Raw genomic sequence first — 9,191 nt, forward strand, 5'->3', positions numbered from 1 at the left:
GTGGTGTGAAAAGAAAAGAGAAAAAAGCACGGATTTTCCTCGTTGAATGAGTAACGTGAAATTAAATAAAAAACACTTTTATTGAAATTTTTAATCGTTATACATTTTTTAATAAAAAAATAATGAATTTATTTGACGAACGTGAGACCAGCGTGAAAAGGAAATGAATTGTACACGTAAACGGGGCGATTAAAAGCGAATGAATTGGCAATAGCGAGGGCAGGATTTGCGTCGTAATCTTGATCCTCGAGATCGCGACTCGTGGTTGGTTCTCTGCTTCTCGGAGTGGTAGTCCTCGTTTCAGGTGTTTCAACAACAGTTGCCGTATTTCTCGGAGTTTCAATGGTTGTCGTTGGGAAGCGCTCGTGAGCCGGGTTCCTTATCGGAGTTCCATACGACTCTGACAAAGGCGGACTCCCATAAGTTTGCAAACGATCATTTCCAGCTGGCTCGAAAGGTCGTCCTGCCGGACGCCAGCCTCGAGGATGATAAGATTCGTACTCGGCCTTCACTACAACCAGCAAAACACCTAAAATAATTTGCTAAAAATAAACGAAAAAATGTATAATAAAAAAATACTGAAAAATAAAAAAATGTTAAATAAAATTAAAACGAATGACGGGAAATTGATAGCGGGAATGAGTGACTTTATTTGCATTCGGTAACGATGGTATAAAAAATCCGATAAAATTTCAATTAAAACCATATTTGTCGTTAATATTTTACTCGGTTTATGAGAAATTCATAAAAAAACGTTCAATTGAATATTTGTTTTTTTTTCTTTTTTTTCGTAACAGAGCCGAGCGATTTTCCTATTTTGGTTTTGTATTGAAAAAAGCAAACGACTTGAAATAACAGATTCGAACTAAATTGCGTTTTTATTTTTACGTCAAAATTCCACTTCCAGCTCAATTGTGTACCTTCAACATTTTAGTGCTGCACAGAGATGTAATTACAACGTTCGCGTAGCCTTTTACGTTCTCGATGTAATAAAACGACTGAACATTCGTAAGCGTTTCATGGGCTCTTATATATAAGTCATTACAGGCCCCTCAACATTTCGGGGATACAAATTTAGTGCTGCTCCCTTGCATACCAATAGAAGGAACAAACAAACGGAACGCGGTGATTTCGATATTTTCTACTTTTTATTTTTCGCTGCTCAATATTTCGCAACTATTGCCGCGTCGAACTTCACGTGAGCCGCATATGGCGTTTAATCGGCTTCATCAAATTCCACTGAATACACAAGCTCCATCCGCTTACGATAATAAGAGAAGGAAAATCCGTTAAATCAATTTTTCATTTGGAAAAAAAATGCGATGTTACGACAACAAAATTATAATAAAACAACAACAACAATTATTGAAAGGTTATTTTCTTGAAGAACGAAAAACTGAATGAACGATTATGGGGGTGCGTTAGATGCTCTTCTCTTACGTAATAAACTTGAGTCTCATGATGTGTATTTGGGAACTCAACGTATTACGTTCGTCTGCTGTAATCGATCGTTTAAATCGTGACAACTTGAACCCGTAAAGTGTTCGTGCTTAGCATGAGAGAATTCCGGAGAGTCGAACGTCGCTTTTCTTCCTTTTTCAGGTTATTTGTACAGCACCGTCTGTATATATTTTTTCACGTATTTTCTGGAAATTTATGTGTGGATTGTATAATCACTAAAAAAGTTGAGTTTTATTATTAACGTGCTTCGTCGTGTTTTCAAGATTCGGAAAGACGAAAAAAAAGTTTGACATTTTCATATTTTCTATAAAATTTTTCTTATAAATTTTTCAAAGTCGTCGCCCTCTACAGTTCTTCGATCTGGTTTTGTTGATTTTTATTTAGAAACTTTTCCTTTTGAAAAAAAAAAAAATACGGCGAGATTAACTGTAGTTCGTTGAGGAAGGAATATAACCAATATAACGAAGAGGGGAGTAGGGGGTACAAAAACAAAACAGACTGAACTGGGCCTCAGAATTTAACAATACATAACCTCATTGTGTTATAAAATGGTAACGTTCCGAAAATGTATGAAAAGATGATTTACAAACTTTGTTGCGTAAATGAGGATTCGAACATTCGCGCGTACTCGCGCAAAGATGGTGGAGCCAATATGATTCGTTGTGTTTCTAGCCAATGGCCGAATGCTAGAGAAAGATATATTTTTCACCTGATCCCGAGTGTCTGCTGGTCTGCGTCCTGTGCTCGTCACATGACAACATTACGGGTGTGAACGATCCTCTTTTTCTTCTTCCAAATCTCGTTAATATTAGGTGAATTGTGTGTTCAACTAGGCTTTTTCTGGATACATTGAAGGAGCAAAAAATAAAAGTTGCGTGTCGTTGCGTTCACGACTTCGACGAAAACGGTAAGAGTGAAATTTCGGTTAATCGATAATCAACGATGTGTTTCATCGGCATGTCGAGATGGGCGTTTTGTGTGCGTGTGTTCGTGAATATTAAGATAAACCCTTTTCAGGATATCGAGGTAGTCCTCCGAGTTTCCTCTTCTTCAGGACGCTACTGTACTATAAATAAGTCATATCATGAGGTACATCTTGGGAACTACGTTCGCTGGTACTGCAACCGCAACGATCACCGTTCTAGGTTAATACATTTCTTATCTTACAATTATCATTGAAATTCATTATATTTCGTCTTATGTTTGCAAATTTTTGCATCTCAAAGTTTTTCCTTCACATCACCCTTTCATCATGGTCGAAAAATTACGTGTTTGCTCCATACACACTCAACTGCTAAAGTGAATCTCAGGATTTTTGGTTCCACCTGTTTGAAGTGTAAAAGAAAAGGATATTCCAAGTAAATACCTCGGTAATCGCGATAATTGAGTCATTTTATTTCAAAACTATTCCAAATTCGCAGTATTTCGTTCGACTTTTTTCCTTCAACTTTTTGACACAAAAAATTTCAATGATCAATCAATGTTCTCCCAATGAAGTAATATTTTTTGTCCTCATTCATTTTCCAGTCTTGTACCATGTATTCACTGGGAAGGGTGAAAGAATAAGCTTAGGATGGTGAGTAAATTTTCAATTTGAAGCTAGGTTGATATTTTAGACTTGTACATTAATAGAATATTTGACATTTAAGGTATTTAGAGCATACTTCGCCCTACATGTGGGCCACTCTGGGCATCGGTCTCGCAGTTGCACTTTCCGTGACTGGGGCTGCCTTGTAAGTACAAATATAATATTCATTTAATCTGCAATCCAAAATCAACTCTGTAGCCAGCACTTGAGCACTCGAATATAAAATCCAGCAACTTCCAGATCTGTGTATCTCTGAAACTAGCTGTCAAAATTATTGTCATATTGTGATAAACATTTTCTTACATATTTCTTCGCTAATTCAAAGGCAAAAAATCCCTGGAAAAGTTTCGTAATTATTGTTTCACATGTGAAAATTTTTACACTCTTCCTCCATGAAAGCGTCCCTTGATTTTCAATGTCCAGAAATTGAGCAATTTCCCTATAATTTACACCTTTGGTAGCAACACATTAGTAGGTTGAAGAGAATAGTGAAAAGATTATTAATGATAAGACATAAGGAATAATTTATGTTAAACTATGAAATTTCCAGAGGAATTCACACGACCGGTGTATCGATCGTGGGTGCAGGTGTGAAGGCTCCAAGGATCAAAACGAAAAATCTCATATCAATTATATTCTGTGAAGCTGTAGCGATCTACGGTCTCATAACAGCAATCGTGCTTTCGGGTTTGCTTGAAGAGTTTACATGGGAAAAGGCGATGGAATCGCAGATCATAAGGAATCAGAATTGGTTGGCAGGCTATTTGATGTTTGGAGCTGGTTTAGCGGTCGGTCTGGTAAACTTATTTTGCGGCATAGCGGTTGGAATCGTTGGTTCTGGTGCGGCGTTGTCGGACGCTGCGAATTCGGCACTTTTCGTGAAAATTTTAATCGTCGAGATTTTTGGTTCGGCTATTGGACTCTTCGGTCTTATCGTTGGCATTTATATGGTAAGAAAATAGCATCCGCTCCTCGCCGAATTATTTTCCATAAGACAGAAGAAACGAAAGAAATATTGAGTATCACGTTCATAATATTTGTGTTTCAGACTTCCAAGGCCAAAATGGGCAACAACAGCTCTTAAGCACATTCTCGTAACAGCGTTTACAATAAAAAAAACTTCAAATCGCGTTCGGCCCGTGCGTCATGTAAAAAAGTAATGGAAAAAACAAAAGAATAATTAACGTTAATTCGGGCGATTAATGAAAGGCGCGATCGATTAATCCGCTGAAGCGGTTCACATTAGCAAAAAAATGATAAAACCACAGGCGCTCCAAGTGTTTCAAACGGTAGGATCCAACAATAGGAACAATAAATATTCCGCGCGTTCCTCATTGCCACAAAATATACGCGCCCAAAATTCATTTAACGAATTAATATATATATTTCACGATTAACGAAACATCCGTTACGTTATTTATATAAATATATACGATATATATTAAGTACATATAAGAAATGAAACAAAAATGTGTATATAAATAGAACAAAACAAAAAACAACCCGTCAGAGGAGGCCGAGTTTCCTTTCGAGTTCACAATCTTCAATAAATCACTGATAATTATTATTTGTTAAGTATGTCAGTTGAAATAATGCCATTATCATTTATTCTCGATCTCCAAGTTTTATTGTCATTTTATTGCACTGATTAACAATTTTGTTTTCTATATTGCATGACGATTCCAAACGTATACAGAGAGAGATAACAGAATATTGATTCTCCATCAACCGTAAAAATGTTCCTTTTTTTGGCTCTTATAAAAAATATAATTTCTCAAAGGGTTTAAAATTCCCGTTTATTTTTGAAAGCCGGTCTTTGTGGTTCCCCATGAATTATATTGAGCTGGAGCCAATAATTGATGCACGAGGGCCGGCTCTCGCATCGTTAACATTTGTTTTTTAGTAAATAGGTCCGTAAACGAACTATAAAAAGTATTTGTATGTATAAAAAAAGCATCTAATTATATATATATATATGTGTATATACGTCGGTGGTATACCGTAAAACATTAGATATCATTAACTCTTCAAAATGGCGTGAAGATCTTTCACCGCGGAGCTTAAACTTTTCACGTATTCTTCCGCGTGGCGATGTGGCTTGTAACTCGTAACGACCGAACCCAGTCGGTGGTTTTGGATCACGTAACTGAAAAATAATGTGACGAAATGAGCGAACTAATGATTAGGAGATTAGGAGTGCGTTCGAATCCTTAATCTTTTTGTCTTTAGTCATTTGTCGTACCCGATTCCATAACCGTCTTCAACGACCGGGCCAAAACCGCCGGCTCTCACTTGAGGACTCGAAAGCGTCGAAGTTGACAATATATTGTGATTGAGTTTTGCGTAAGCCGGATCCTTGAATATCGCTGGCAGGGAACCTCCCGAGCTATTAGATTTGTCCCATAAATCCTTCAGTGCGAACAAATGCCTATCGAATCCCTGACCTAAAACGTGATCGACGTTGCGAATGTTAAAATGTTGTGAAACCTCTGCAATTTATTCTTCATCGTGGTTGTTTCACCTTATGATTTTTGAGAGATTCAATATTTCGGAATAAATAAAAAGTCCTGAGGAGTTTCAAATTTTATGGATTTCTTTTAGTTGAGTTGAAGTTTTTCTAGACATTTATCTTTAGTGCAGATATTTTACTAGGTGGCTCACAATTTACGTGAAAGAAAAATGATTCGAATGAGATAAGACCATGAAACGAATTTTTTAGAGTGAAAACAATTCATTAGATTTTGTGACTTTCCTTCAAATCTGTTATTTTCAATTACTTATCGTAGGAGTGATTTGTGAATATTTATTATTACCCATAGCAGCTTCCTTGACAAGATTTCCATGAGCTTCGCTGCAAGCCAGCATTAATTTTTTCAAGTGATCCATCGAAACTCCCGACTTTTCCTGCTCGATTATAGCTAAGCATAATGCCTTGGTTTCATTGGTGCACGACCTTACAGTCTCGGTACGACCGTGTTTGAACGCTGATGTGCTGCACGACTCGTACGTCGCTACGGAACGAGCCTCCAATTTATAAAGTGCCAATTGAAAAGCAACTTGCATTACAGCGTCTGGACTCACGCCGATTTCTTTACACTCTTTTTTTCCGAAACCATCGTATATCAGGTAATCCACGCACAGCCGATCCGTCCATTTTTTGTATCGATCGATCGCTTCGTCAACAGTTTTTTTCATTGCAGAATCAACCGTGAAATCAAGTTTTGTTATTGTGGAGGAATCTACTGGGAGAGTCGCTATCTCGTCCGGATGCAGTCGCGCCTTTTTTTCTACGTCCTTCTTTATATCCTGGAACGAGAAAAAAAAGTTAAAAAATTTTCCCAAATTGCTGGAACAGCTCAGAAAATGGTTTTCAGTTCTTTCTCCCCCCAGTTTAGTCGATCCAGTTTTTCAGTCCCCAAATAAATTGTTTCTCTTTTGTTTTTTGGTAAAAAGGAAGAAAAATTTTCCAATTTATCGAATGTCTGATTCGAATAAAACTTTGAAGAACGTGAATCGATGGTGCACCTGGAAATATCGTAAAACAGCAACCCCATCGCCCCAAGAGTGTTCGAAATTGATTCCAGCGACGCCGTCCTTCGTGACAATCAACGAGAAAGATTTGTCAAACCATCTGTTGGTGCCGTCGGCATGCAAATACGTTCTCAATATTCGATGATAATCGTCGTTGACGATTTCGTCATCGAGTATCAGTACAAACGCTGCGGAGTCGATTTTATCGAAAATTTTCTTGTTTCCAAGCGTCGATAATTCGCGGCGATTTTTTGCCCACTCGTCACGATCCAACGTTGTCAAGGAACCGATTGGACAGGCGTTGGCTGATCTCTCATCTGATAAAACGGCTTTCAAACTCGTTGCTATTTCTCTTGCCGGTCGAACTTTTTCATTTTCGTTTAAAATGTCCACCGAATAAAAGTGACCTTTTCGCATGACAACTATGTGACGAGGCTTAGGATTATTCAGCAATCTGTCTTTTCCTATTTCTGGGATTCTCGCAGTCCCAAAAAGATTTGGATACTGAGACATGTCCAAGGGGAAAACCTGGAGAGAAAAAGCACTCGAAGGAATTCAAAGAAATCAAATAACGTAGCACTCATTCCTGTGCTGTTGAATCATTTGAATTTTCAGCAAAATTCTTGTAACTATTGTTCTTGATAAGTATTAAAACTCAGTGAAAACTCGAATTACCTTCAGAAGGTATGCTCCGTACCATGAGATGCTGGGAGGTAAAATCCTCGTGAAATTCCGAAAGAATTCAGTGTCCGATTTTTTGGGATTCATGTGATAAAGTTCAGGCTCTAAAACTCTGTCTCTCAGAGACTTCATGAATCTGGCTGAGGACACGACGAGGTTGGTGGCTCTCACGAGTTGGTCGTTGTAGCGAGGATCGATTTCTTGATCGTAAACCAACATGGGATTGTAATTGATTGGTACGGGTTTTCGATCTTTAAGGTACATGTGGAACCAAGGTTCGCTGACGTAGCTCGTGTGTTTGTTTCTCGAATCGTGGTCGACTAATTTCTTTTGCAATTGCGGTCCATCGCTGCTGAGAAATTCTTGCATTTTTTTCGACGTTTCTTTCCATTCTTCGTCCGATAAAATTGGCTGCTGAGCTCTGAGATACTTTTTGCAGGAATCTTCGAGTTTCGGTATTGGCAAACGTGGCAAGGAGGCTTGAAAGTGCATCGTTGGCAAACGGCTTTTTTGAATGTAGTCGTAATCGTCCGAATCTTGAGAAACTGCAGTGTTGACTCTGCAATGAAACAAAAATATTTTTAAAAAATATTTTTTCAAGCTTTTTATATTTTCTTATTTTTTTTTTGGTTCTTTTTTCATAAGGAATAATTACGGGAATAACACCTGGAACGTCTCTGGGTGACACAAATCCTCGATCCGCGTAATCTTCCATTGAGCTTGACAAACAAAAAATCAAAATACAATAGTTAGCAACATTTGTTATGTCGAGGGATATTATGAAGACGAGATTAAAATCAATTACGAAAATCAGGTCACATATACGAAATTTCGGGTTCGACGATTTTCGACTTGGAATTCTCGAAACCTGTTCGAAGTTCCGCTCTACTTTGCCTGTTCGACCAATGGCGTCGAAGGATTAATGAACGAGCGTCAGTCAAGGTTCGCGTAGAAAAGTTTCCATTAATGCACAAAATTTTCGAAAGACACAAATTATGAACAAAAAATTTTTTGTTTCACATGGAAAGGTGGATTTTGCAATTTTTTTATTTCACATTTCGGTCGACTAATCGTTCGGCCACGATTGACAGTAAATATGTACATTAGAATGGCTCCAAATTGGGGCCAAAGCGTCTTGGATTTTTCCCATCAATATTATAAGTTAAAAAAAAAGTAATGACTTAGCAAAATTATGTAACTTGATTGTGTTTCAAAGTGGGCCATTTGGGTATTCGAATTGTCACTTAATTCGCAGCCAATCTTGTACACGTGTATGCATGTATTTCAACGTCTTTATTCATGTGTCTCGTTACCTTTGTGCTACTGAAGTGTACAGAAGTTTTCAAAAGAGAAACCATCGTGCAACCGTCTATTCCAGACAGGCGTTTCCCTTAATTCGGAGCTTAAAGTTCTTGATTATCGATTTCAATAATGTTCTGAATCTACGATATCGTTGTACAGCACTTTGCACGTATGGTTACTAATCCTCTACTACAACACTGAACTGTATAATAATACTGGAACGCGCACTCCCATTGAAAAGATCTATCAGTTGTTCGGTCGATAAAAATACTGTTACACAGTTTATTCCGAGTAGTTTGATATTTCGAAGAAAATGTGAGTTATACGCTGTTCTTATTTTATTAGAGAACAAGGTGTAACTGTTATTTTTCTCGAAAAATCAAGACGTGATGAAGGCTGTCAGTTTTTTTTTGGTGGAATGTAGGAACAGAGACAACTGTGGCTACTCAGACTCTCTCTCGGAACGCAGCGCGCGCGTTTAGTATCAGTAGAGTTCAGTCGGTGATCTACAATGATATACTTCTTGATAATCAACTCTTTTGTATACATTGGTGAGCCTACCTATTTTAAAACTCCGTCGATAAGTTCTGTTTTCATAGATTGAACGAACAGATATTCGTCCCTGCAT

General features: G+C 37.7%; 3 protein-coding genes across 5 annotated transcripts; 1 reads left to right on the top strand and 2 right to left on the bottom strand.

Moving 5' to 3' along the window:
* Positions 1-67: 67 nt before the first annotated feature.
* Positions 68-2,241, bottom strand: LOC122414145 (uncharacterized). Of its 2 annotated transcripts, none has more exons than XM_043425063.1 (2): positions 2,171-2,241; positions 68-511 (listed from the first exon to the last, which is right to left on the bottom strand). In XM_043425063.1, exons 1-2 carry the CDS (start codon positions 2,220-2,222, stop codon positions 129-131), a joined length of 435 nt encoding a protein of 144 aa, XP_043280998.1. In that variant the 5' UTR covers positions 2,223-2,241; the 3' UTR covers positions 68-128. The 2 variants fall into 2 exon arrangements, with proteins under 2 accessions (XP_043280998.1, XP_043280999.1); XM_043425064.1 differs by lacking the exon at positions 2,171-2,241 and adding an exon at positions 921-1,038 and having other exon boundaries at positions 68-542.
* On the top strand, positions 2,227-4,616 carry VhaPPA1-1 (Vacuolar H[+] ATPase PPA1 subunit 1). The gene is made up of 6 exons (XM_043425062.1): positions 2,227-2,368; positions 2,479-2,606; positions 2,989-3,037; positions 3,111-3,194; positions 3,600-3,999; positions 4,098-4,616. Exons 2-6 carry the CDS (start codon positions 2,546-2,548, stop codon positions 4,131-4,133), a joined length of 630 nt encoding a protein of 209 aa, XP_043280997.1. The 5' UTR covers positions 2,227-2,368; positions 2,479-2,545; the 3' UTR covers positions 4,134-4,616.
* Positions 4,617-4,653: 37 nt separating this feature from the next.
* Positions 4,654-9,027, bottom strand: CPT2 (Carnitine palmitoyltransferase 2). Of its 2 annotated transcripts, none has more exons than XM_043425059.1 (7): positions 8,575-9,027; positions 7,928-7,980; positions 7,256-7,820; positions 6,575-7,108; positions 5,863-6,355; positions 5,292-5,493; positions 4,654-5,195 (listed from the first exon to the last, which is right to left on the bottom strand). In XM_043425059.1, exons 1-7 carry the CDS (start codon positions 8,617-8,619, stop codon positions 5,069-5,071), a joined length of 2,019 nt encoding a protein of 672 aa, XP_043280994.1. In that variant the 5' UTR covers positions 8,620-9,027; the 3' UTR covers positions 4,654-5,068. The 2 variants fall into 2 exon arrangements, with proteins under 2 accessions (XP_043280994.1, XP_043280995.1); XM_043425060.1 differs by having other exon boundaries at positions 7,917-7,980; positions 8,575-9,026.
* Between the last annotated feature and the right edge of the window lie 164 nt (positions 9,028-9,191).

The sequence above is a fragment of the Venturia canescens genome, chromosome 7 (genome assembly GCF_019457755.1).
Source record: "Venturia canescens isolate UGA chromosome 7, ASM1945775v1, whole genome shotgun sequence".
In the NCBI taxonomy this organism is placed as follows: domain Eukaryota; kingdom Metazoa; phylum Arthropoda; class Insecta; order Hymenoptera; family Ichneumonidae; genus Venturia; species Venturia canescens.

What these genes read in the sequence shown, in the direction of transcription:
- LOC122414145 (XM_043425063.1), bottom strand. Translation starts at nt 2,222, where the DNA reads ATGTTGTCATGTGACGAGCACAGGACGCAGACCAGCAGACACTCGGGA. An exon ending in CAGCAGACACTCGGGATCAG is followed by an intron (nt 512 to 2,170) that starts GTGAAAAATATA and finishes TGCTGGTTGTAG; the next exon opens with TGAAGGCCGAGTACGAATCT.
- VhaPPA1-1 (XM_043425062.1), top strand. Translation starts at nt 2,546, where the DNA reads ATGAGGTACATCTTGGGAACTACGTTCGCTGGTACTGCAACCGCAACG. An exon ending in TCCGTGACTGGGGCTGCCTT is followed by an intron (nt 3,195 to 3,599) that starts GTAAGTACAAAT and finishes TGAAATTTCCAG; the next exon opens with AGGAATTCACACGACCGGTG. An exon ending in TTATCGTTGGCATTTATATG is followed by an intron (nt 4,000 to 4,097) that starts GTAAGAAAATAG and finishes TTTGTGTTTCAG; the next exon opens with ACTTCCAAGGCCAAAATGGG.
- CPT2 (XM_043425059.1), bottom strand. Translation starts at nt 8,619, where the DNA reads ATGGTTTCTCTTTTGAAAACTTCTGTACACTTCAGTAGCACAAAG. An exon ending in ACGGAGCATACCTTCTGAAG is followed by an intron (nt 7,109 to 7,255) that starts GTAATTCGAGTT and finishes TTTTCTCTCCAG; the next exon opens with GTTTTCCCCTTGGACATGTC. An exon ending in TGTCAAGGAAGCTGCTATGG is followed by an intron (nt 5,494 to 5,862) that starts GTAATAATAAAT and finishes ATCACGTTTTAG; the next exon opens with GTCAGGGATTCGATAGGCAT.